This window comes from Sebastes umbrosus, chromosome 9, assembly GCF_015220745.1.
Source record: "Sebastes umbrosus isolate fSebUmb1 chromosome 9, fSebUmb1.pri, whole genome shotgun sequence".
NCBI classification, from domain to species: Eukaryota; Metazoa; Chordata; class Actinopteri; order Perciformes; family Sebastidae; genus Sebastes; species Sebastes umbrosus.
The window spans coordinates 11870205-11897957 of NC_051277.1; the positions used below are offsets into that span (position 1 = coordinate 11870205).

General features: G+C 42.8%; 1 protein-coding gene and 1 long non-coding RNA gene across 6 annotated transcripts in view; both read left to right on the forward strand.

Annotated features, from left to right (window-relative positions):
- The first annotated feature begins 1256 nt into the window (after window positions 1-1256).
- On the forward strand, window positions 1257-5364 carry spry1 (sprouty homolog 1, antagonist of FGF signaling (Drosophila)). The gene is made up of 2 exons (XM_037780665.1): window positions 1257-1911; window positions 3308-5364. Exon 2 carries the CDS (start codon window positions 3363-3365, stop codon window positions 4452-4454), a length of 1092 nt encoding a protein of 363 aa, XP_037636593.1. The 5' UTR covers window positions 1257-1911; window positions 3308-3362; the 3' UTR covers window positions 4455-5364.
- A 14735-nt stretch (window positions 5365-20099) lies between these two features.
- Window positions 20100-27753, forward strand: part of LOC119494214 — a 158395-nt gene continuing 150741 nt past the window's right edge. For all 5 annotated transcript variants that reach the window (XR_005208143.1, XR_005208146.1, XR_005208145.1 and 2 more), the window contains exons 1-2: window positions 20100-20409; window positions 20745-20947. This is a non-coding gene — a long non-coding RNA (uncharacterized LOC119494214). The remainder of the gene's footprint in view (window positions 20410-20744; window positions 20948-27753) is intronic.

Here is a 27753-nt window from a genome sequence, read left to right on the forward strand (position 1 = left end):
TGCCTTATGGTATTATGCTTTAAAGCCTTATAATAACTTATATCTTTTAGGGACCAGCATGGTATTTCTGTTTATTAGATAGTTAATACATTGTATTTGCATTTAGGCTACTTCTGTTAAACATATGATCTGTGAACAACAGAAAACATCAAAATGCCTCATGGTATTATGCTTTAAAGCCTTATAATAACTTATATCTTTTAGGAGTCCAGCATGGTATTTCAGTTTATTTCAGAAGCAGAGCAAAGAAAAAAAAACATTAAAAAATGTATTAAAAATTTGCTTTTCCTTGTCATTTTATGTCAGAAAATGACAAATCAGCAAGTATATAAATAAACGGGCGCGTTTTTTACATCACTATTAGTCACATTAACCTCATTCACATAATTATTCATAACCCACAAGAACGGAAACTAGTAGTTTTATCTCACCCCACTGCTTCAGTTAGAATCATGTTTTTTTTCAGTTTATTAGATAGTTAATAAATTGTACTTCCATTTAGGCTACTTCTGTTAAACATATGATCAGAAAACATCAAAATGCCTTATGGTATTATGCTTTAAAGCTTTATAATAACTTCTATTTGTTCGGGACCAGCATTGTATTTCAGTTTATTTTAGAAGCCGAGCAAAAAAAAATTCAATAAATGTAAAATGTATAAAAAAACTTTTACCTGTCATTTGATGTTGTGTGTCTAAGGAGTGTGAAGCAGAAAAATGACAAATCAGCAAGTATATAAATAAATGGTTTGTTACATCACTATTAGTCATATGAATTAAGTATTTCAGTTTATTTTAGAAGGGGAGCAAAAAATAAATTCAATAAATTTAAAATGTATAAAAAAATTTAAAAAATTATAAAATTAATAAGCATGGTACCAGCATGGTATTTCAATTTATTTTAGAAGCAGAGCAAAAAAAAATCAATAAATGTAAAATGTATTTTTTTTTTTTTTAAATGTGCTTTTACTTGTCATTTCATGTTGTGTGTCTAAGGAACACACCAACCAGAAAATGACAAATCAGCAAGTATATAAATAAATGCTTTGTTACATCACTATTAGTCACATTAACCTCATTCACATCATTATTCATAACCCACAAGAACGGAAACTAGTAGGTTTTTTTTTTCCAGCCCCCCCTCATACATAGAGCCACACCACTAGAATAAAAACCCTCCCAGTCCACCTTAAACTAGTGCACACATCTCTATCGCCCGGCCTTCCACATCTGCCCAATGAATCAGGAGCGGATGCGATGTATCCTTTTTCAGTGGAGTGAATGGGCCAATGGGAGTTGGCTTGTCGAGCAAACACTGAGCTCTGCGTTCCCATTCATTCAGTGAGTGGTGAACAGGAGCCCGCAGAGCTGCAGAGAGAGAGAGAGAGAGAGAGAGAGAGAGAGCACCGCTTCTCTGCGACCCAAAAAACGACGCTTCTTCTTCTTTTTCTGCTGCGAGCGCAGACTGAGACTCTCCGCAACAAGAAGAAGAACAGCACAAGAGCTCCAACTCACACTCTCCACAGAGACTAGAAGAGAGGAGGGAGGGGGAAAGTCTTGGATATTTCATTTCATTTCTCCGACACGTTTTACGCATTTTTTTTTCCTCCCTTTTATTTTACAACAATTCCTGCGGGACTTCTTCTTTTGCCTCCCCAAGTGCTCCACCGTGGATTTACTTTGTTTTATCCTGGGAGAGACGGATGCATGCGTAAAAAAACTGAACTTCTCTGCTGAACTAAACCAAGAAAAAAAAGGGAATAATAACGCAAAAGAAAGGGATACACTTGGATTACCAGGCTGTGAATGTGAATGTTATGCATCAGACCTTATTATAGTCGTTTGTGGATGGAGTTTTGGTTATTGGCTATTTTGGGTTGATGGATTCGACGTTATGGATGGTTGCATATAGGTACGTATCTTCTTTTACTATTTCACACTTGTTTTACATTGTATTATGTTGCTTTTACGCAGTTTATTATCAGATAGTAGCGCACGTATAGCGACCTAAATGTTTTTGTTAACTCTGGTGCACATCCTAAGACTTTTCCGTGTCATTTTTTCTGTGCGTTTTTGGCACAGGAAGAAAACTAAATGAATCGCGATTAGTTTGGTTGAAGTTGATGGATCTCTCCATTGCATGTGTCCTTCCGTGGCTCTTCTCTCCTGCTGTAACAAACACCCATCCCCCCCATGCACGGCGGTTGTTTTCATTCATAAGTTTTTTCTCCTCCGTCTATTTGGATGCGTCCTCTTAATGTCTCTTGATCTCCGGCTCTCTCTCTCTGTGTGTGTTTTTATAGGATCCTGCTTTTATTACTGCGCACGACGTCTCCTCCTTTTGAACGCGCTCTGTGCGGATAATCCTATTGATAGTGCGCCTTTTGACGCGTAAAGTTCTTAAAAAAAACAAGTTTGCTTATTTGCAAAGCGCAATAAGAGATAAAAATCAGCTCCTGGCTGCAGTGTGTGTGAGGTTTAATGAGGTTTTGGCCTCGTGCAGGTCGGTGTTGCTTCATAACATCCACGAAGCCTCCAACACAAATTCCTGATGGTGTTTATGACATAAACACAGTTATTAGACAAATTGTTATGCTTCAAATAAACTTCAAAATCCGTGTCTTGCTGTAGTTTTAATCCGACAACTTTCAACCAAAGTCGGTATTTTGTCGGAACTTGGTCTGACCTTTTTTTTTTTTTTTTTTGCTCTACTTTTGTCCCCCATTTCCCTGAAATCCCTTTTTGGTGTAGTAATAGAATACTAAGTGAGGCAGCTCATTTAGTTCCCTTGGATCGCGTCCTCATTTCGTCTCCTCGCGGTGCATTTAAATGTTAACTAGTCATACAAATGTAAATGAGGAGGGGAAGTATTTGTAGGGCCTACTGAAGTTTAGATGTGTGCGTGTTATTGGGGGAGGAAGGTACAAAAAGTCTTGTTAATAGTCAACTTTTCTTTTTTTTTGCCTCACTTAAGGGGATCAAAAGTGACATATTGTCATGTTGACAGGATGAAAACAGTCAGTCTGGGTCAACTTTAAATACTCCTTCAAATATTGCACTTCAAACAATAATACAAACTATTTCTGCTGCTGCAGAATACTTCTTATGTTTTGGTTTAGGGGATAATGATATGAGACTGATTGGTTTCCACTTGGCTTTGAATTTGAAATGGCCGTGTCAGCCCGTCTTCTATCAGGACAGTGTGTGTTTGCCAGTTATGCCATGTTTTGTCTCTGTCTGATGATGTCCCCCTCCCTCCTCTGCCTCTCCTTTGTCTCTCCCCCGGCCTCTCTTCCCCCCTCTGGCAGGTTTTCCGATGCATGCCAAGTCCACGGTGAATGTCGGAAGTGGTGATCCCCCCAGATGGAGCTCCAAAGTCAACATGGCCCCGGCGGTTCATTAGTGGTGATCCAGCAGCCTTCCCTAGAGAGCCGGCAGAGGTCGGATTACGAGCGGGAGCTCCAGCATGCCGCCATTCTCTCCCTGGACCAAATCAAGGCCATCCGCTCCAACAACGAGTACACCGAGGGGCCCTCGGTGGTACGGAGGCCCCCTGCGCCTCGCATGGCCCCCAGGCCCCAGGACAAGCAGGAGAGAACTCACGAGGTCATCCTCGTCAATGTGAACAACAATTATGAGCACCGGCCGTCAGGTCACCACCATCACGTCGGGGGCGGCGGCGTGGTGGTCGTGGCCGGGGGACAGCAGTACGGCGGGTCCCGGGCGCCGGGGCTCAGTCGCTCCACTAGCACAGGAAGTGCCGCCAGTTCAGGGAGCAACAGTAGCGCCTCCTCTGAACAGGGACTCTTGGCACGCTCGCCCCCCACCAGGCCCGGCGCGAGCTTACAGCACCACCACAGAGCGGAGCGGCCTGTTCGGACTCAGCCCAAGCCCAAGGCCCTATCGCAGCCCCAGCAGGGACCTCACTTCCATCAGCCTCCACTAGAGGCTCCACTCAAGCCCCAAGGCAAAGGGAAATCAGACTTTTCGGTCTCCGGCAACGGGGTGGTGGCCGCCGCCGGGCACCAGTTCATCTGCGAGCGCTGTGGGAAGTGCAAGTGCAGCGACTGTACGGCTCCCAGGAGCCTGCCTTCGTGTCTGGCGTGCAACGGCCAGTGCCTCTGCTCGGCCGAGAGCGCGCTGGAGCACGGCACGTGCATGTGCCTGGTCAAGGGCATCTTCTACCACTGCTCCAATGACGATGAGGGCGACTCGTGCGCCGACCACCCCTGCTCGCTGTCACGCTCCCACTGCTGCTCTCGTTTCCTGTGCATGGGATTAATGTCGGTACTCTTCCCCTGTCTGCTATGCTACCCACCTGTCAAGGGGTGTCTGAAGGCGTGCCAGGGCTGCTACGACCGGGTTAACAGGCCCGGCTGTCGCTGCAAGAACTCCAACACTGTCTATTGCAAACTGGAGAGCTGGGCCCCACAGACCCAGGAGAAACCTTCCTGATCGGCCCCTGTGTGTGTTTGTGAGTGCGTGTGCGCGGGAGACTCTTGATGTGGATCTTATGATGACAATGATAATGATGATGATAGTCACAAATTAATGTTTATCAAACATTCTAAGCACCTCCCACCAGCCTCCCCCTCCTCGCTGCGGAAACCTAAGGAGCTAAGCAAAGGAGTAACGAAAACCACTCAATTATTTTTATTTTCTCTGGATCAGGACCATGTTTTTACAGACCAGTGTTTGCCTTAACTGTTTCTATGTCTATCCTCAGCTCCTCATTAACACTATTTTTTTATATATATGAAAAAAGTTTTTCTTCCGTTTTAGGTAGGCAGTTTCCTCTGGGTCTGTGTGCCACAGTGGGAGCTGCCTCTCACCAAATCTGTGAAGGACGATCTACTATAGGGCAATTATGTAGCTGTTACCTGGTATTCATAGCAAGCAGGTATGTTTGAATTTATTGGTTGCTACCACACTAAAACCGTGGTTCCTATGCTCATGTTGCATTAACGAAAGCACATCCATCTCATAGTATTTTTTTTTTCTCCACTTGGATATGTTTCTCTCCTTCCACCCATCTGAACTTTTTCATACACATTCTGTGGCATTCTCCCATGTTTGTTTGTTTTCTTTATTTTTGTGTAAATTGTATGCTCAAAATCCATAAGAGGAATTCTGGCTATTTTTTAAAAAGAAAAAATGTCTGTTAAAACATTTTTTTTGTTGTAAAAAATATTTATTATGTGAAGCTCTATTATTTTATGATATTTATTGCAAGAGACAGTCTTAAATTTACTCATGTCTGAATATAACAAAATATCAAATACTTACTGAAAAATTAAAGGGTGGCACAAAAGAAAACTATGTTAACTTTAATGCAGAAAATATATTAATTAATGAAAAAAAAAAAGCAAACGTCTGGTGTCTTGATTGAGCTGCTGAGAAACAGGAATGAAAGATCTGACTGATGGATGATTTGAAGGGAATTTTCATGAGTTTGAGTTCAATGGCGAACAGCATATCGCTGTTTTCTGTGTATGCATGTGTGTGTATGTTCACGCTGGGTGTGGAATTCCTGGTAAAAAAAAAAAAAAAAATCAGCAGTGAGTAGAAACAGCTTGTAGCTCGAAATGTGACTGTTTACATTCTTGGAGGGCTTCTTTGCTGCGATTCTCCTCGGTAACCTTGAAAGCTAAACAATACAGGTCATTGACACGATTAGCCCCGAAGCTGCTATAGCATCAACAGAGCCTCCACGTTTCCATGAGTTATGCTCACAGGAAGTAACTCTCCTGCTAAGCCCCCCCACTCCACTCACCAGCCAACAAGTCACCGCAAAACTATGCACTGTAGTTTACTCCCTGGGATTTAATGCGGCTAGATCGGGATGTTCCCAAACTCCCAAATGGTCTCCATATTGTGGAGCCCAACAGTGTGTGCCTTGAGAAACGAGAGCGACCATTACGAGTAGCCGGGCCACCTGTTCAAAGATAATAAACCGGGGCTATCAATGCTGGGCTTTTATGGCGTGGTTCCTGCACTAAAGGCAACGACAGGGGCAGATCCAGCCCCCACCTCGACCCACACACCCCCCACCCATTTGGCCGCCTCTTTTTGTCAGTGAATTTATCACATGGGAAGTCCGCTGACCCCCCCACTGACACCCACTCCCCCTCTTCCACCTCCGGGCCCCCAGGGGATGAGATCATCACTTTGAAAGTTGGTTGGTCAGCCAGAAATGCCAACAGTTGGGGAAACACAAACTGTGACCAGGAATTTCTCTGGGACAAAGGGGAAAAAAAAATATACTGTGGCTTAGGTTTGGAAAACTGCAGGGTTGGCAGGAAAACAACATGTCTATAATCAGCTACATGTGACGGTGGTGCCCTCAGGTGCTCTGTGCAGCAGGCCTGGGATCTTTGGATTCAGAGTTTTTGCTAAACGGGAATATGAACCTCTTGATTTAACTTGAAGCCCCACAGTTAAAAGCTGCAGCTTTTGAGGAGTAAAAAGGTTTTAAATCCTCCACAGATAAGAAGCTAAACAGTAAACATGAGCACAAAGGAAGTATCTTGTTGCTTTTGTCATTTAGCTGACCAGGCTTTCACTGAGACTGACTAGCATGCAGTCTTATTCCAGTTTGTCAGCAGTTTGCATTAAATGAACCGTCCCTCCAAATGGGCCTTCTGTACTTAATGTGCTTTTCTTTCCCTTTTTGGTGGAATGTACCTTTTGTTGCCCTGAATAGTTGAGAGTGGATTAGCGATTTGTCAATTTCCTGTTACCTTTCAGAGCTGCAATTCGAGCCCCATTTGCTCCTGGCTCCTGGATGATAGCAAACAATAGGAGGCCTTTTTTCAGGTTTCACTATAGTTCCCCTGTACGGATGAGGGGGGGTGGAAGAGATCTAAACTGTATTCAGGAGGTGCTGAACAGGAAGACAGTGTTTACTTGATATTTCCCAGCCTAAGCCAAATAAGGAAACAGATCCTACTCCCACCATTTCCAGAACTTGGCTCTGTTAAGTCCTCAACATGTCTCTTAAATCTCTGATATTATCAGCGGAGGTGTCTAAAATAACATTTAAAGGCCTGTGAATAGTTCCTTTAACTTTTCAGTCAACCTGCCACGTGAACTGCACTGTAACTGCGTCACATGTTGCTCATCACGGGACTCCACTGTGAAAAGAGTGAAATCTGAGTCAGTATTAAGTAATTCAATGATATAAATGGTCATAACGCCCTCCTCCTCCTTCTCTTTGCACTTGTTTCAGAGTAAATTTAGCTGCTCCACACGCCCACGTAATGCTATTTAGAGTTGTCAGGCTTGGCGGGTCCCTTGCTGCAGCTTTGGGTTTTTCGAGGCCATACAAGTGCAAACACGCATGACTACCAAGTGAGTCACGGTGGAACCTCCAACCCACACATCCTACCGGGGCAGTCCTTTTCTTAGCCAGGGCACCGCTGCCGGCACAGCCGCGATGGAGCAGGATACTCTATAAACAGTCATCCTCCTCCACAGCATTCATCACCAAAAGGCCTGCTTCAGCTTTCCTCCGCCTCCTCATCTGGTTTTCATTATTTCCCCTCATGGCATATAAATAGAAATTAGCAATCAGGGGAAACGTGGGGGTGGTGGATTTTGGAGAGGAAGGCGGCTTTTTTGGACTTCAGCGTGATGACCAAAGTTTATGGAAGCTATCTCCTCTGATATTCAGTTTTGGATGATCTCGGCGTGCTGGAGCGACATGTGAGAGTTCATGTGTTTTGGAAACCGCTCCAACATCCACACTCGGACTCCACAGGATTAAAAAGACATTGAAAAAAATATTAGATAGCCATAAAACATTGGAGTGCAGGTCCTGATAAAGTCACTGCTGTAATTCACTAGGTCCAAAATGCTTGAAAAATATACAGTATACTGCTGTTGGGTAAAAAACGTGTTTATCCAAAAGGTAAATAAGAAAAGCAGCCTTGTGTTTGCCTCGACCACCACGCGCTTCAGAGTTTATATAACAGGTTTTGAAAGGGTTTGGTTTGGAGAATTTTCTCAACCCACAGAGGAACATGTAATCCTTCAATTTAACTTAAAACGTGATATTTTCACCTAACAGAGATGATATTATAAAGACCGTTTTTGGCTTAACGGCCAACAGATTTTGCGGCTCTCAGAGAGGTCCAAACAGCCATCGTTTGCAGAACATACACATTACTGTAACTGTAGTTCATCTGCTTGACTACTGAACTTGTTTTGTGCAGAAAGTAGATTTAGAAAACCTCATGGAGGGGTTTCCTGAAAGATTAGATAATCCTTTACAAATACAAATTAACTTGAATGCAGCAATTTATTAGATGGGCAAAATCTTCTCATTAAAAAATAAACATATTTACTTCCTTATCTATAGTAGTATCTAGCATGTAGATACTCTTGGGTATATTTGCCAAAGTTTTGAGAAAGTTTCCTCCGAAATTTCTGCCTCCACACCAAAAGTGAATTTTAAAAAATCTTTTTTTAAAGTGTCTTTGCAGAAGCGATGTCCTGGTTACTATGGATAATCCATTAACCTCACTGTCAACAGTTTCCACGTGGAACTACTTTCTATTTTTTGAAGAAATAGTCCCTGTGAAAACTAAACTGTTGACAGTGAGTCTGTAGATTATTCAAATAACTGGAACATTGTTTCTAATATCTCAAAACCAAATCAAATCAAGAGAGAAGAAGAAGAAGTTTTTTTGTACTTTGGGTGAATGTTTGCTGGATAAAACCACACTGCTGCTTCCTGTTTGTCAGACGAGCGGCGTGTCAGTGGACACACAGTCGTTTAGCGACCTCCTTCCTCCTCAGGAGCCATAAAGGGCCTGTAGGGATGACCCAGTGTTTTATCAGGTGTTGAAGGCCATTCAAGACGGAGGTGTTTCATTGGGGCTGAAGCATTTGCTCCTGGGTACACACGCCCACCAACAGGAACTGTAGTGTAAAACTTTCATACCCCCCACCTCCTCCTAACCTGCTATGTGTCTATGCAGCGTTAGCAGCTATCTGATACCACATTCTTCCCCAAGCCCCCTTCCTGTCTCTTGTCTTTGCCATTTTATGGACAAAGGCCAGTTGGAGGGGATGATGATGATGATGATGATGATGAGAAGGAGGAGGAGGCCCGCGGATCAATACAACACACGACCCTTGGTAATTATTCAGCTGGCTCCTTTCGTAATTAATGGCCAGGCGTTATTTTGGCCACAGACGAGATTTGCTTCTTGATCAATGGCTCCTATTTCATCAACGCAATTGACTCATCAGTATTCAAAGTGTCACTTCCTTCCTGCGAAGTTAGCGCAAAAGCCGTTTGGCAGCTCTCACACAGACCCCGATAGACTATAGCTGGTGATTTTGTATTCCGTTTGCTAATTAAATCAGCGGGGTGTTTGTCTCAGTGTTGCTCTTACTGGAGACTGTTGCTAGAAACAGATCGTTAGATTTGATCCCCAAATAATGCTCAGAATGGTTCAAGAGATACCAAAAAAGACCATAGTTTATAGTTTATCTAACATAAAAAACACCTCTAATTTAAAAACTTCATCTGGAAAGTCTTCACGTTGAAGAACATTTCTGATACATACTGCCGTGTTAACCCAGAGCTGCTTTAACTTACTCTCCCATAGCCTAACCCTGACAAGATCACGTCCTTGTTCCTCTTTTAACAGCCTCAGGGGACAGTTTTGTGTTTGCTGCTGCATTCCAGGCCCCCTACAAACCACTTTTGTTCTGTTTTTCCCTTTGATATCTCAACCAAGGACAACAAAAAGCATCACATATGCACATTCGATAAATAGATAGATGGATTGATAGATAGATTTGTGTGTGCTTGTTTGCGAGGCAGAAGAGGAAGCTTGCTTCTTTCTTTATCCACCCTCTCCTCCCCCTTCATTCCCTCTTCTTTTTTTTTTTAGATTAGACTATGCATCCAGACAGATGGTTCCCGTCTGCTGGCTTTTTTCAATTCACTTCCTCTCCTCACAGACAGCCACCCTTCCCCCCTCTGCTGTCTCTCTCACTCCCTCCCTCCCTCTCTTCCTCTCCCTCTCCCTCTCTCTCTATCTCCACCTCCCCCCTCCAACGGCTCCTCTGTTATGTGGCCAGAAATAATCTTTTATTGCCCAGTTGTTCGGAAGTGACCTCCTGCCCTTGATTAGATAGGGCCAAGTCCTATCACACGATTGTGTTTGAGCTGGCGGACTGACCCCCCTCCGCCCCCCCAACAACACACTCACACACACCAAACTCACCCCCTCCCACACCAGCCCCATCCTTTTTCCAACCCCCCGTCCCTCTCTCAGTGCCGGGGCCTTGGTGATCCTGTGTGAGGGGACAACAATGGGGGGCTTTAGTCCCGTCCGGCTCTTCTCGGCTGGGGGGCAACAGGGTGGGGGTCATGAGGGACTTTCTTTTTTTTTTTCCATCAGTCAGCCAGTCACCGGGTGGAAGTTGCAACCCTCCCTCCATCCCTCCACGACCTTCCCCCCCCCCCGAAGCCTCCATCCCATCCCCAGTACGATGGTTAACCTGCCAGTTGCCGGTTTGCTCACCCTCCTCCTCCTCCTCCCTCCTATGCTGATGACCCCCCCACCCCACCCTTAAGAGCCTCCCCAGACACAGATAGATAGTCTCCTACGCTATCAGTGCACCTTTGAGTCTGCTGTATGGTCAACCGACAGGTAGGCTTGCTGAGATATTTGACCAATGTGGAGTTTTGGATCAGGCTGATCCTGTTAAAGACCCATGTTCCCTACAAATATTCAATACATTCAATACTTTTTTTTCCTCCCTGTTTACCTGGTTTGGGATGAGTTTTGGGGCCAACATAAGAACAGTCATTTAAAGAAAGATAGTCAGATATTAGAGTTAGTGATGACTTTTCTTAAAGAAGTGTGGTCACTTTTTATATAACCAGCATTCTTAGATTTAAGCTTTTTTTCACCCTTAAACTCTCCTAAACACATTCTTATCCCAACTTGTCAAATACTGATGCTTTGTCAGACCCCTTGGCATCACTTTTTACTCCTCTTGTGTCATGTTTGGTTCTACTTCCGGTCTCTGTATGTTTTCCCGTCTACTTGATTATTCCTCACCTGCTCTCAATTAACCTCCTGCCCCTGATTTTGCCACTAGTCCTCCCTTAGGTTCCCTTGTTGCCCTACTAGATTGTCTTTGTTCTACCCCCGTGTGCTCATCACTTTCCAGCATCTCATCAAGATTTCTATTTTGGACTTAACATTATTATCTGGTTCCCTTGCCCAGTCACAACAGAAAGTGGCACAGTGAATTGAATCTGCCCATCTCTGCAAAATACGTACGGCTCGAAGCTTGGTGACGTGAGTATACTCGCAGCGGTAACCTAACTCGCTAACCTGTGATACACTAGCCAGCCAGCAACCTGTCAGTCACTATAGCCATGTTTCCACCAAGCAGTTCCATTTGTTCCACATTAGAACGGTTATTTTCGTGGTTCCATTAGCAAACGTTGTGGATAGTACCTGGTACTTTCTTTGGTACCACCTCGGTCAAGGTTCCAGGTGAGCTGAGCCAAGACTAGAAGGTGGAGTTAAAACACTGCAGACCACTGTTTGGTCAGAGATAACCGTCACTAGCACGACATGGGACATCCTGCACAAACCCGCAAATGTTATATTGCCAAGCTATTGTTAATAGCGGCCGCAATTCTTTTTATATACTTGACCCCGATTTTAAAAAAAATGGCAGCCAGTGTCACTACGGCTATCTCAGCTGAGAATCCCACCTACACTGAGGGGTAGGCTGCTATCCGCAGTGGAAAATTAATAAAGAAAAGCATGTGGTACCAAAAAGTGAGTCCAGTTAAGTCAAGCAGAGCTGTACCATGCAGTGGAAACCCGGCATATACTGTAGATCTGAAGACTAGCTGACTTTCTAACTGTCAGTTAGCTATTTAGCATGGCCTCTAACGGTACAAGTTCATATTTGTATCATTGACTCCAGTCTCGTAACTGTCTACAAAACTATAGGTACGCCAGAGGAGTTTAAATAAAAGTGGATGTTGCAACACAACTAGTAGCCTATAGGCTAATATAACTTCCTCTGTTTTGGTCTCTGGCTCTCCGTTCAGCTCTGTCAAGATAGCTTGCTAATGTGCAATGGACAAATTCATATGTCAAAGTTTACCCAAGTTGAACTCTACATAACTAATTTAGCAGATTTTCTTTACATTTGTGAGCTCTGTTCATTGGAGCAATTCTATTGAAATCAATAGATTTTGCTGCAAAGTTTTGCTGTTTTAAATGCTGATGTGAATGGGGCTTAAGATGATAAGACACTATAATATAAATAGTAAACAAATTAGCAGGTTAATTGACAAGTCTACCCTATTCAGGTGGGTATACCATGTATTTCAATCCTGGTCTTAAGTCTGCTCGCAACAGGCCAACTTTATAATTCACTCATTTAGCTGATTCCCACATTCTAAGTGATTGAAAATCAGAAGAATATATATCACATAAAATCATATTAGTGATATATTACACTGACATGCTGTAAAAGTAGGCTACATAGACCATTCCAAACATCCCCCTGGGTACTAATTGAGCAGTTTCTCCATTGGAGACATGACATCCACCCACAACTTTGGCTCTTTTTCCACTGTGGTTGTGTTCGTCAATTGTATAACCTCACAAAGTAGTTTAATGAGTTTTAACACGAGACTCAGCAATCAAACCACTATCTCCATCAAAGCAACGCCACTCTTACTTTTTTTATGTAAACTATTTTTCTAACTTTATTGTCAGTTTTACAGCAGTGCAACAACTCCAGGGGATAGGCAGCCGTTTTTTTTTTTTTCTGCACCGTCTTGTTTGTCTCCTTGTCCTCCGGAGCTGTAAACCCATAACAAAACCCTCGGTTTCCAGTTTCACTCTGGGAATGAAGGCCAGGCTGTGTGAATAGGGGGAGAATAGACAGGAAGACAACTCTGATTACCTCCATAAAGGAGCTGACCTCATGTCGCTCCCTCTTCTACTCCTTCCTCTTCTTCTCCACCTTTCGCAAAACAGCATTTGCATTTTACACTTGTGTAGCCATGTAGCTCAAATAGAAAGCGTAAATATGCACCATTTTTAGGCTGACATAGATCTATATGGCATGATTTCTTACTAAAGATCATAAATGTTAGTGTCAAAGTAATGTGACTTGTTTTATGTTTTATTTGCACATTTTTAAAAAGAAAGGTCAGACAGACTAATACATTTTTTGTTTTAAAACACAAACCTTGCTACGTTTATGCCTAGCGTCCGCACTACTCCGGCGTTTTCAAGCCCCTAAAACGGAGACGTTTGACAACGCGACTGAGCCCGTTTTAGTTTTAAAACTCCGGGGTTTCGTTTTAGTCTAAACGGACAGAAACGGAGACCTTTTGAAAATGATGACACAGACATCCACGTTTGCTTACTGATTGGGTCTTAACAGTCATGACATGTCCTTCCCTGATTGGTCACGCTCCATCACGTGAACCTTTCCCAACATAAAAAAAATGAAATCAGCCTCGACCATCAGTGGTTCATTTCAACATGGATAATCAGTTACAAGCGTTGCTGACCTTGTTGTCTATGCTAGCAGCTTTTTATGCAGTTAAATTCTGCATTTTATAACGCTACTACTGCCTACATGAAAAGGAGGCAAGCTGTTATTCGAGTGCTTTGCATCAATGCCAAGCCCCCAGGAAGAGCGCCGCTCTTTGAAGCCAATTTTAGTAGTGGCCAAACAGTAGTATTAAAAATACTTTCCCCATAGACTTACATTGGGGAAAGAGATGTCTGTAACTCAGCAGATAATCTTTTTTGAGGTGAATCAACTTCCCAGTACAAACACTTGAATAGCCCTTATTTAAACCATTAGGTCCTAAATGTTGTAAAATGTACTTATAGCTGAATCCAGATTTATTTTCCTTCCTCCGTTCATGTGAATGAGACCCAGATCGTGGCTGGAGCGAGGTCTGGGAGGCGGGGTTAAAGAAAACGCTACTGCGCCTGCTTTATGGGCCCAATGGATGCGGAAGATCGCTGGATGATCCGGGTACTTTATCACTCGGCATTCGAGCCATTTTGGCTTCATGCGTCACTGAGCAACTCTCATCGGAACGAACGGGTGCCCGCCTCCAACGCTTTATCCAATTTTCTTTATACATCCATGATGAATTCTCACGTCCAGCGCTGCTTCTTGTTTACACCGGCACGCACATTCCCAGTGTACGTGAATGGTCATGTAATATACATTTTCAGGCATGGTAGTATGGACGGAGATCAATTCTGAAACGGCCCTAAAACGCTCGCCTGGACGGAGATCGGGTTCGTTTTTAAAGCGACGTTTTAAAATGAAAACACATTAGTGTGGATGTAGCCTGAGGATGATCAAATCAGATTCAAGTCTTGTCCGGCAGTTCAAATAAATGCATGCGGTTCAGAACAGATGACGCCAGTTCTGTATCAGGTTCCTTCAAAATGTTTTTAATAATCATGTTTACAGTCAACCTATTACAGTGAACGAATCAGACCCCGTGGAAAGTTTGAGGGCATCATAGCAGGGACCCTCTACTCCTCCCTCCCCCCCCTTCAGGGTCTCCAGCCCCAAATCCAAAGCAGGGGGGGTCCCAAACAGGAAGCTAAGAGTACCCCCCCTCTTTCCCTTTATCCCACCCCCCCATGCTGTAAGGGGGGACCACTAGATCAAAGAGAAAGGACACAGAAAAGGCTTATCTGTTGTTGATTTTAGGCTTACGCTCAAGCACAGGGTTCTAGAAATGTGTCAAGGAATTACAGGGTTGGATCATTGAATCTCCCCCTTTTCATCCTTTTTTAATGCGTTTGTTCTTCCAGGTCTTTGAAACTGGGGGGTGTTCTTGTACAGTTTTGAGGGGTGCTTTGAAAGTGAAAGCAACAAGTAAGAGCAGATAAGGAAAAAAAAAATGTCAGAGGGTGTTAAGTAAACAAACGCACCAAATGTGACGGAGAAGAAATAGCAAACAGGACTGTGGTTTCTCTGGTGGCATTCTGCAAGTTTGCTTCCTTGCTCCAACAAAAACCCAGCAGATTTCAATCTTTTCTCTTCCCTCTCTGCTTGGTCTTTAACATTTCAATTTCGAACTCTGCGAGAGGTACGATTCTATCTCCATCTCCTTCAATGGCAGTATTATGCCAAAGGGGAAATTGGACCTTAAGGGCAGGCACTTTCCCTGCTGTAGATCTTATTAAGTACGTCCCTCCATAATACAACCCAGCTTGACTCTCCAAGACCACACCCCTTCATAGAAACAGACCTGTCAATCACAGCTTCCTGGCAGGCGCTCTGACATGGTCAACTATGGCATGATTGGCACCTCGTAGGATGTGTGCAGGCTCTGAGGGAGTATACAGAAAGGCTGGTGTACCACCGGGAGAAATTCTTTTCCGCATCGCTGCTCGGCCAGAGTGTTGTGTGTGCATGTGTTAAGTTGCTGAGGTCTGAAGGCTGCTGTTTGCCACACAAAGCAGTTTCAGTGGAGAGAAGCGAGGCTGGATGTTCACCATTATAATATTCAGAGTCGTAGTATGCAGATACGCAATCCTGCACAGCATCCTGTGGAACAGATACAACGCTTCAGTGGTTTCCAAACTCTCTCAGTGGACCCAAATTTCCAAAGTAATTTTCCTTGCAACCCAAAATTGTTGTTGTAGACTACTGTGCAGGCCGGTCTAATCTTTCCAGGTTTTAGAGGAGTAAATCAGCAGCAGATAAAAAAATGTTTCATTTGGCCTTCAGAACCTCAGGAAAGTTTGGCATAAAGGGAGCTATGTAATGTTTATCTTTTTTTTTTTTTTTTTACTTTATTATAAATGAGGTCAACATAAAGGTTAATTGAATGAATGAAATGAATGGTGGGACAAACTTTGGGACAAGGCCAAAGTCATAGACAACAGAGGTGTTTACGTTTTATTGTACGTTCAGCCAGTGGGGCGGCTGACAGTTTGTTTGCCACGGACAAACTTTAGCAGCATTTGGTTCTTGGTGGGTGGTGATTTCAGCGTTGATACTCTGCTACAAATGGACGCAGTGATGGTGTGAAAGTCAGTCCACCAATTTGCTTAAACTGTCGTTAATAGCTGAATTTACAATGATGTTAGTTCCTGTTCATAGTTTCAGCTCCAACAGGCCCAACAGAACTGCAAAGCAGATGGAAAAAAAACGAGCTGTCACGCAGAGGCCTATAGCTTTCCGTCTGCATCTGTTCCCGGGTCCCGCTCAGGAGACGGCCAGCTGTGGAGGCCGAGTGAGAAGTTGAAAGGAAACTTCAGCTGCCCTGCGAATCTCACACCATTACTCAGGATGAATCAAAAGAGGAACACTTTGGTCGAACAAAAGGAAAAGCGAGAGAGTGAACGAAAAAGTGAAACCAGCTGTCTGGAAGTGCCTCATCTTTACAACGGTGCGGCGGCTAAACGCTCAAGTTTGGCCACAATCAAACGCTCAATTTGCCTTTACAGGAATATCAGAGATGTTCCGCCAAGGTCCGATTTTTTTAGGGGAAGGGGGTCGAGTTGGGCTGCCCTCTTGTATTTGTGCCTTTAAAATATATATGAGGTGTAGCTAGTGCAGACAACAAAGGCCCCCTCTAATTCTTTCCTTTCCTGAGGGGTTGGAGCACACACTGCGCCCACATCAAGCCTCCAGACTTACCCCCACCATGCTATACAGGTGCAACTTTAAAAGAGCTCTCGTTCAAGGCGGGCTGGACGCCTGCAGTTAAAAAAAAAAAAAAAAAAACTTCTATACGTCTCTCTCCCTCATGTTTCTTTTCCCAGCACTCTTTTTTCTCTCGTGTGATCATTTTAAGGTCAGGGGATTTTTTTCTTGTTGCATCTGATGCCAGAGCGCTATAACTCTGACTTTTGCACTCCATGCTATCGGTTGCATGTCATGATGATGATTGAGGAATGGAGCATGCAGGTGCTCTAGCTCTGAAGGAGAAAGCATGCAGGTTAAATGTGAAGAGAGAACAAAAATGATTGAGCCAAGTGTTCAGTATTGTTTTGTTCCAACAGGATATTCTTTTAGACGTGCAGTGATTGACGCCAATCAAACCATGATTCTGAAATGCTGCTACCGATTAAACTAAACGAGGAGACAATACAAGACACTGATTAAAGAATGGATTTGGATTCACCATCAAATATTTTATAAACCCCTGGACATCGAACTTGAGGAACCCTGCAAGGAGTCAAGAGTGCAAATTTAAATGCCTAAAAATGTTATAAACATAAACAGACCCACTGTGCTGCAGTTAAGATGAGAACAGAGACACAAACAAAGTGAAAGACAGACAGAGACAAAGACAAAGAACATTTTGCTTCACAAAAGACTTTTCACGAATGAACTTCAGCTACAGATGAAGACTCTGAAGACTTCAAACACTAAACAGAGACACAAATTACCGTCCGTCTTCTCCTGCAAGTGCTTCTCAGCCTTCCCTCGCCTCGTCTATGTATGTATACGCGCAGGCCGATGATGTCAGCCAATGCTGCTCTCAGATATTCTGTGGACTTTGTGACTTTCCGTCTACGATCCAAGTCACAGATAACAAAATTGTCAGGATGCCATTAAAACAGCAATAAATCCCCCCCTGATTAGGGGAAATTGTAACTCATCATGCTAAAGGTTGCTGCTCTTCTCTGACTCTGTACCAGACAAGTTGATCTAGTATTGACCCAAATAGGTCTATAAAACAGATAAGGGTATCTTGCATCCTCAGGAAGTACACCCCATAAACGCTCTAAGAGTTTACAGCCCCTAAAAGTGAATAACAAACTTGCAGAGGTCATGGATTGAACTGTATTGTTGAATTTAGTTGTTTGTGTTGTTTTGGATGACTTCCTGAGGAAGGCAAATGGGCCAATGTGTATTTTTTATAATGTACTTGCCCACATTTATGAAAGGCTTTTTAATTTTACCCATCCACTTGAGTGCCTTGAGTTGAATTTTATGCTACTATGGATGAGGGCACAATGTTTTCCCTTTTAAAATTACTTATTTTCCCCTTCAAGAACACTAGTTGGTGTAGGGAACACCAGAAATGCTCCTTCTATCATTTCTTTTCAAGCTGATTTCCTTGTTATTGTTGGAAAAAAGACAGCATGGAGTCTTTTTACCAGAGCAGATACGGTACATCTCTTTTTAAAAGACACATCACGTAATAAACTAGAAGGAATATAGGTATTTATACCGGTTTCAAAAAGACTCAAGATCACCAAGAACAACTAAATAAGAAAAAAAAACTGAAGGAAAACAAACACACAGAGAGATTAGAGTAAAATAAAAGTAATATAAGAGTACAATTTGGGACAGATCATGTGACCAATATTCACTGCAAGAGAAGTGCACCCATTTCCTTTTAAAGAGGATAATTTCCTGATGCTGAATTTAATAACTTTGCAATCCATCATTTTCCCGACTGGAAACCCAGTGAAACAGGAAAATAGAGCTATAGCCTTGAATGTTAATGAGACAGGCTAATCAACGGTCAGCTATTATTCAAGCAAAGGTCGCGCTCCCTGCAGAGGAAGTGCACCGCTATCATCAATCTGCTCAGAAGGGCCCGCATGAGAAAGGAGCTGGAGGTCGTGGGCGGGGTTAAAAGTTTAGTGCACTGTAGGTGCCAAACAGTACATTCAATCCCTTCACACCCCGCCACCACCACCATCTACATGTCAATGGACCCTACGTGTTGACTTGGTATGTTCCACTTCCACAGGAGCCCATTGTGGCCTCGTTGTCATTTATCATTTCTTCTTTGTCATCCCACTTTTTCCTTCCCTTCCTCAGTTTTGACTAAGTTGGCTGTCTGGTTCAGGAGAGGAGGGAGGTCTGCTGGTAGGGGAGTGGGTGACGGTGGGGGGGGAGGAGGAGGAGGAGGAGGATGGGGGGGGTAAGACACATTGAGTTTGCCAAGTCAGGCAGAACGATCGACAGGAAGCCAGGCAGGAAGGAAGACGAGCCTCTCCCCATGAAGTGCCATTGTTTATGTGACGTGACTTGAAGCAGCCAAAAGTGACTGGTGGGCTCCTCGGCTGCTCTGACCCACTTCTCAGAGTGGCACAAAACACTCACAGACGCAAAATACAAAAGAAGAACAGCTTTTTTCTCTTCAAATAGTGCAACACAAACTTTGGTCTAATGATAATGAGTTGGGTAAACTCACCACATTGAGTTTAGAGGAATATAGCATTGGTTTACAAATTTGCAGGTCCATATATATTCACAGTGTACTATCCATCACAGTGTGTTGTAACAGATGATAATTATGTGACACATAATCAACTGAAAACAACGAATTAAAAATGAATACAATTAAAAAATTACGTTAAAATATTTTATGACCAAAATATAAAGTCCATCCTTTTTTCAGACACATATATTTGCTTAATTTTTTTAGTTTGCAAATTCATTTTGCTACATTTTGCATGATTTGGGGTTTAGATTAGATTTTTATTTTGAACATGTAAAAAAAGTAATTAAATAAGAAAAAATACAAGTAACAAAACAAAAACAAAGATACCCAGCAAACATATACAGCAAACTCTCAATAAACAACATAATTGAGTATTTCATGTCTGAGGAATAAGTGAATACTTATCAAATCCTACCCCTTTTAAAATATTTTATCAATAAACTTAATGTTAAACATAAATATTCCAACTTTACAGATATTTACAGACTTTTGCAGATATATTAATTAATAATTAATAAACACAATACCATACAACATCAAACTTCCTACAAAATCCCCAACAAAATGTCATTTGCAAATGCAAAGTAGTTGGCTTGCTTTGTAACATACTTTTTAGCCTTTTGGTCAAATTTGGCACATGCACTTCACTTACACACAATTCACTCACAAACTGTCACAAGTTGGCTTAAACAACCAATAAAGCATCACAAAGGTTTAAGCCCCGCTCCTGTTCATCTACTACCAAATCAATCAGCTTCTCTGTCCCAAAGTGACATCCCATTGGTTCACATTGATCCCTCACTGTTTTATGTCCCGCCCCCCAACATCCTGTTTAACCAGGAAATAAGATTATTTCAAAGCTTCACATGGCACATCACTGTAAAATGAAATGCCACCAAACATTTCTAGCCCTTGTTCACCCTGCTAGTCATATGAAGTCATATGAAGTCCTCTTGTTTCCTGTAGAGTCAAAGCAGTGAAGGGCATGTAAGTTTATGTGAACTCAACAAGCTCCTTCACTGAGAAAAGTGATTTTGCCAGTTGCACCTGCTGATGATTTTAAAAAATGGACAGCAAATTGACTCCAGACATTTAAATCATCCACGTACTTTGCAACTTTCAACATCTCAAGAGACACGTCGGAGAGTGATTTCACCTGTGGAACTGCACGTAAGATCTAAAGTCACTCATTGTGTTGGAGATGGTTTTGATTTTGTTTGTTTTTCAAGTGAGTCCTACTGAGTTTGTGCTGTCTCACTGTTCATTATGAACAAAGTACCTTTATGAAATGCAACTTAGTGTTAATGTGTGATTATTGTTTCTACTGGTTGTTTATTGGTTATCTGTTTACTTGTAGGGTACAGGGCACATGAATCTACATTGACAGTTAGCTAAAGATCTAATTTTGTACCTGTTGTCTCAACTAAAAGCACACAAAACACAAAGAAACAATCATTTGACAACAGAAATAAGAATAAAATCCATTTTGATTGTTTCCTCTGCAGGTTTTGTGAGGGTGAGGCGGTTCACCTGGACCTCCACCTGCTCTACAGGGAGAAAGATGTCTCCATCTGCTCACCAGTCCACCGCTGGAATGCTCTCCAGCTCCCGTCGAGCTCTTGGCCTCATCCTTCCCGACTGATGATCATCCAGATAACATTATACCCTCCGACCAATCAGACGCCTGATTCTGCACGTCATCCCACAGGTAGGCTTTCCAGCAGACGAGTTCGTAGAAAGAGCGCTGCTTTTATTAAGAGCCAACCAATAGGAGTGCGGAGATGTGATCCAGGGCTAAAACAGGGCCACCTGTGTTTTGTGGGGTTTGTTGAGGTAAAGTTGAGTGAGGATACAATGTTCCGGTGCGCATATGGCTCCTGTGTCTGTTCTTTTAGCGCAGACAGACAGATGTTGTTTTGCGTGAAGAAGGGCGCTTCAACTGCCTCACGATGAATAGAAGGCCTGTCCGTTGCCCACAGAATACTGACTTTGATGAAGACGCAGTTGGCGTTGAAACGTTAGGCTTTAAATAAAGTTTACTGCCTTAAATCCGTGTGCTCCAGTGTGCTTTGGACCTGCTCTCTGAAGTCTCTCCTGTTACAAGATGTTGTTTTGCACTTATGTGTTTGAAGCTGGTTCTATTCTATCTGCTTTATTTCAAAGTATTCAGTTTATAGTAGGTGTTGAATGCTGAATGTATAGAGGGCGATAATACGTTGCTGTTGAATTATTATCATGTGTGCACCACAAACAGAATCCCATTCACTTCTATTGTATGGGAAGTAGTAGTGGGTTGGAGTCTGATAGCTCAAACCAAAAACTGTCTGAAAGGCTAAATCACAATACAGGCAAGTGAGACAATTAGGGCTGTCAATTGATTAAAATATTTAACTGTGATTAATCACATGATGGTCCATAGTTAATTGTGATTAATTGCAAATTAATCGCACATTTTTTATCAGTTCAAAATGTACCTTAAAGGGAGATTTGTCAAGTATTTAATACTCTTATCAACATGGGAGAGGGCAAATATGCTGCTTAATGCAAATGTATGTATGTATTTATTATTGGAAATCATTAACAACACAGAACAATGACAAATATTGTCCAGAAACCCTCACCTGCATTTAGCGTAAAAATATGCTCTAATCATAACATGGCAAACTGAAGCCCAACAGGCATCAACAGCTGTCAGTGTGCTGATTTGAGAAAATATGTTTTTTCCTTTGTGATTTAGGTGAAGCAACCCTTTAAAACATGCCTATCCTCTGCAAAATACATATTGCACTCTAATTTTAGGCTGTTTTTGACTCTCTGATGGGAGCAGTATGTCTTTCAGATAGTGAGTTTAATCTTGACAACTTTACTTTCCTGTGCTTTTCTGAACTTTCTCTCACTCCTTGTATTGTCCCGCCTGGTGCACCCTCTCCATCTGGCACCTAAGCAGTATATAACACATCATAAAATATATTTGCTAATATTATTTGACCCAGGTCAGTGTTGCGAAACACTAACCCTTGCAGTTTGCTGTTAAATATTGGACTCTACTCTTTGGAACTGTAGTGCGAACCCCCTCCCTCCCGTCCCTTCACCACCTCCACCACCTTCGCCTGCCTCCTCCTCCTCCTCCTCCTCCTCCTCCTCCTCTCCCTCTGTGTCCAGTAGGGACCAAACAGACGGCCTGTGTTTGTTTCCCCTCTGGTCTTTCCTGATTGCGCGACCAGGCAGATTCCGGTCGGCTCTAATCTAGCCGTTAGACAGCCACCGAATTAACGAGAAAACCCATTTGACACACATGCTTCCACTTTTCTGTTGTTGCCTCCCCCCCCCCGAAGTCTGCTTAATTCATACAATTTCGCCTTCATTAGGCTGCATTTCAAGCTGCGGGGCACAGGTAATGCAAAGCATTTCCCCCTTCAAATTGTAGGCCCTAGCTTCGGTTGCTAGGAAGTGGAAGAGCCTCAATTGCAGCCATTTCCTCGCCAGTGTACTGAGAGGTCCTATTACAGCGTTTAGGTCAGGGCAATTGGTGTCATTACAGGCAGCCAACTTCCCTCCACCAAAGTAATGAATTAGCCCGAGCTATTTGGGCTGTATGATTGCAGTTGCCAGGGGAGATGAGTATGAAGTGGGGGGATAATTATGGTATGTATCCCTGAGCGGATGTGTGCTGGTGTGGGCCAGCCACAGGGGCGGTTTCCACACTCGTGTAATGGCTTAATGTAGCTGCTGACAGGCAGCCGGGCAACATGGAAAGGTGCTACTGTGCTCTGCTTGTGGACTGTGACTGACATGCCAAACCATGCCAACCTGTTTCAACCCTGCGGCTCATTTACTTTAAATGGCTCAGTCCAACGTCCAAGAGCCATGTCTGCTCCGAAATGTCCATGAGGGATGAATAAAGCTGATTGAATATAATTGTTTACAGAGCCCCTTTTAAAGATAATTTGTATGGTAATAGAGTGGAACTTTATATTATCAGTTTTTGTGCTCAAACTTCATTAAGAGCTCTAGTTTTTTTTACAAGCTGTTTAGACAGGCAAGGAAACCATTAACTCTTGGAACACTGATAAATTACCCCCGTAATAAAACAATAGTGAACTTTGATTGCACGGCTCATTCATAAAAATCAGCGAAAACAATAACCAGGAGGTGCTACTTCATTTACACCGACGGCTCCTGGAGGGGCTGTGTAATAAAAGTATCGATGATAAATATGCGGTTTGTATGCAGTGGATGCTTTAAAAAAAAAAAAAAATGAAACAAATACAAGCTGAATAAACTTTGACTAATTTGAAGACAACAAGGAGGCTAAATGCCTGGAGTTTTGCAGCACGGAGCTGAACTGCGAGTGCCGTGCTCGGTGGCGGTGTCGGGCGGGTGGAGGGGGTTGCTTGTTTTCTCAATGGGAAGTCGAGCGCTGCAATAGGAACACTGCCAGAAAAAAGGCTTCACCAAACAAAGAGGCCGGTAGGAAATAATGCTGGTCGAGGCTTGTTGGGCCATCTATGGGCTTCTTTCCAAGCTGCTGTAACCAGCTATAAGTCTTTTTATGGGGACACCCCGAACAGGGGGCCCCACCGAGGACAGGAACTTTTACATTTCTGCTTGAATGGGACCTCTGCCAGGGGCTGAGTTCAAAGTGCACTTTCCAGTCATTTCATTTAACTACTCTGTGTATTTGATAGGCCGGCAGTGAAGCACAGGACCTCAAGTAATATTCCCTGATTCTCAGTCTGAGGGGAAAACGGGACAAAACCTCGTAAAAGTGTGGGACTCTGTCTCTTTGTGCACACACATGCACACACAGGCATTTAATTTTCTGGCTTTCAAGCCTTCCCTCTGCTTTTCCTCTCCATCCTGCAGATCATATCTCATGTCAGTGAGAGCAGAAAAAAAAGTGCAGCCTGATTATTTCTCAATACAAACACCATGTGTCTGCTGCATCCATACGTCCGTCATTGTGTCGCTCAGTGCAGCTGCTTTTTACTTCAATTTTCCTGAAATTTCCTAGTTTTTGTATGATAACAATTCCATATAATGCATTATTTATCTTCAGCAATCTGATTCTTTCACTCAAGTTCATTCTTTAAAGGATATGTCCTTTTGTTTTGGTTATGAACGCTGACGTCTAACAATTTCACCTCCTTGGTTAGAGAGGGATTTTGCACAGAAGTCCAACTTTATCCACAAAAACCCTTTGAAACCAAACCAAGTTTTTTTTTTTTTTTTTTTACACAGCCTTCTCATATCGCAAGCCCACCGTGGTTTTATCAACACATGTAAGAAATTTGGTTGACTTAAAAAAAAAAGAAAAGTTACTGCTTCACACTGTGGCATAGTTACTGTAGTTTTCCTCTGTAGAACGGGCCATTTGCTAAGCAGCTGCATATCTTGCCAGCGATCAGCACTAAGCCAAACTTTCATCCTATCTCTGCTGGTAAGCCACTGTCGCTGATGTTCTGCCAAATGGCACCAAAAACAGAGAATCTGGACGACGCCACCTGGTGGTCCATGAAACTCTGGCAAGAACTTGAAGAAAATGACCATCATTCACTACTTAAAGCAAAAATGAATGTTTTTCAAAAGCAGTACCGGCTGAGGAAATGGCACTCCACAATATGTTTAAAAAATGTTTTCCTCATGTTTATTCAAGTGTTTTTGGACATATCTTTATTCATTTTTTGTTCCATAGAGCACCAAAGTGCTTATCACATGACAAACCCAAAAGCTTAACAGTCTTTTAGCTGCTTTCATTGCATTAGAATCTGAATATTTTTGTACACATCACATTGGATAATTATTGAATGCCTCGATTAACTTTAGAAAAATATATAATATCTGCAATGAAAAGTATCCATTTGATCGTTCCACGGTCAGGCGGTTTAGCAACGCAAAAGCAGCGCGTAAAATGCTTCATGCTCATTGAAAACAATTACAAAAAGCTGCTGCAGCCTGCTAAAACACGCTTTGCCTGATCAGGGCCTAAGAACAGTGAATATTGATGCAGCTGATATCTGTAAAACATATTCAAATTCTATTCACAACTAAATTTCCTGTTCTAATTAGGCTACTTAACATACTTGCCTTTGGGCTGTTTTTCTTATTTCTTACAGATGTGGTGTTTTCATACAGCACAGATATGGTTTTACTTCTATTATGTCGTCCTTTGATTTAGTATTTTCAGATGCAGTTAATATATAGATACTGTCAAAACAGTAAACATCTCACGGATAGCCTCTGATATATGATTACATAAATGAAAAACGGTTCAGACGGTACGTCCAACATCATTCTTGCCTTTTGCACCAGATGGAGAGAGTATTTCCACAAACACAAAGAGTACCAGCGACTTCAGCCAGTGTAAACATCAAATCACTGTACTCTCCTGTGGCTCACAGCGTATTTGGAACAATTCAACCTATCCCTCCCGATGCAATAAGAATGAATGAGTTTGTGTCATCTCGAGCTGTGGCCTGTAATGGATGGTGTGTTGTGAGGATGAAGTCATACTGCTCACAGTGTGAGAGAGAGAGTTTCACTTCCTACCTTTGGAAGAGTATGAGGTTAGTGTGACAGCTTGATGGATGGGCTTTTTTTGTACACACTGCTTGCGGAATAAGATGATTTCATGTGGTTGTGAGGCCGCCCTGTTCTTGTTGCTTTGGAGGGCTGCAGCAATTAGCACAGTCACCCATTACATCCACTGTATGATAGGGCTGCAGCGTGTCTGAGTGGGTGTGAGCATGTGAAATAGAGAGCTCTAGTGTGTTGTTTTGGAGATGTGAATGTCAAACCTCACGGGACATCATTTTAAAACCACACTTAGTTTCAGAAGACTACTTTTGGCAAATGTTTGCAGTGACAAGTGAAATACGCGTTCGAGCTTTGCCAGTAAACAATTCCGAGATGTTCAGTGCACGAAACAAAGCAGCATACCATGAATTATTGGATTTCATTTTGCTGTATGAAATTAAGAAATGGAACTGTCCACTCCCATAATCAATCAAACTTTAGGAGGAGGATTACTGCAGTTTGATTCATTCAATCTGAACTGTGGGAGAAAGAGAAATATTAAATTATGTGATCATCATAAGGTCCAAACAACAACCTCATGATGTACTAATTTCCTAACAGGAAGTTGTTTTTATACCTCTGTGTAAAGTCTTAAGTCAGGGTGGATGGACGGGCAGGAAAAGTGCATGACTTGAACGCTGACGTAAATTGTCAGTGAGAGTTCACATGGACTGAACTGCATATAGCCCAAAATGTATGACCACTCGGGCTGTACACGCAGACAAATGTGTGAACACATCCGCCCTTACATACACCCAATGTTGTATAAAGAGAACTGTATGCGCATCTGCTGGCTATCTGCATCCTTTTTAGCCATTCTAGCAGTATGGATTGAGGGATGACACTGTTTGTCGGTAGATCGGTAGATCGGTCGGTCCACCACTTTGGTCCAGACAAAAATATCTCAACAATTTTTTTTTCTCTTATCCTGCGAAATATCTCAATATCTATAAGATGGAAATTTTGACATTCATGGTCTCCTGATGATGACCCATGAGTGACAATTATTGGTTTTAAGTTAAATGTCTCAACAAGTATTGAATGGATTGCCATGGAATATGGTACAGACACTCATGTCCCCCCCCCCAGGAGTTTTGATTTGAGTAACACCACCCTGTCAAAATGCACGCACTATGCAAGTACCCAATGATGGCAGTGTCGCCAGCCGGAATCAGGCCAGTATATTTGGCCCGATTCTGGGGCGTCTTTCAACCAGTGTCTCAGCCGAATGTTGGCATTGTTATTGTGAGCATGTTAGCCTGCTGGTGTTATAGCTCAAAGCACCGCTGTACCTGAGTAAAGCCTCACAGAGCCACTGGCAGAGTCTTGGTCTTGTTGGAGTTAATCTGACCCTTCAGATGCCCAAACTTGAAAAAGTAGTGACATTGTGTCTTTGTCCTACTGGGGCAACAGGTCAACAAATACTCATATGAGTTGCAAAAAAATGCTGTTTCAGTACTTTTAAATAATAACACATCATCTCAGACCTTGACTGACAAATTTATCTATGTTATAATGACTGTTCTCTCTTAGACGCGTTGGTATACATCTGCCAAGCCTCCTAGAAAGGATGTCAAGATGGATGTTTGAAAGTGTCTGACTTTGACAGCTTTGACAGATGGATCGTCAGTTTCCATGAATATATAAAAAGACAACAAATAATCAAGTCAACTATAACTTCCTCAGATTTGTCTTCTTCTTCTTCTTCTTCTTCTTCTTCTTCTTCCTCCTCTTCTTCCTGGGCCCTTGCCACCATTCCACCTATCCTTTAGTTATTTGACACTGCAGGAGACGCCAGGCATTCAGGGCATTCTTTGTCCCTGGAGAAAGGAGGAGGGAGACGGGGGGTGAGGCAGTAAGGGGGTGGGGTGCAGGAGGGGAGACAATGCGAGAGGTTCCACTCCGTTCGGCTTCAATAAGAGCCCCCCCCCACCCCTA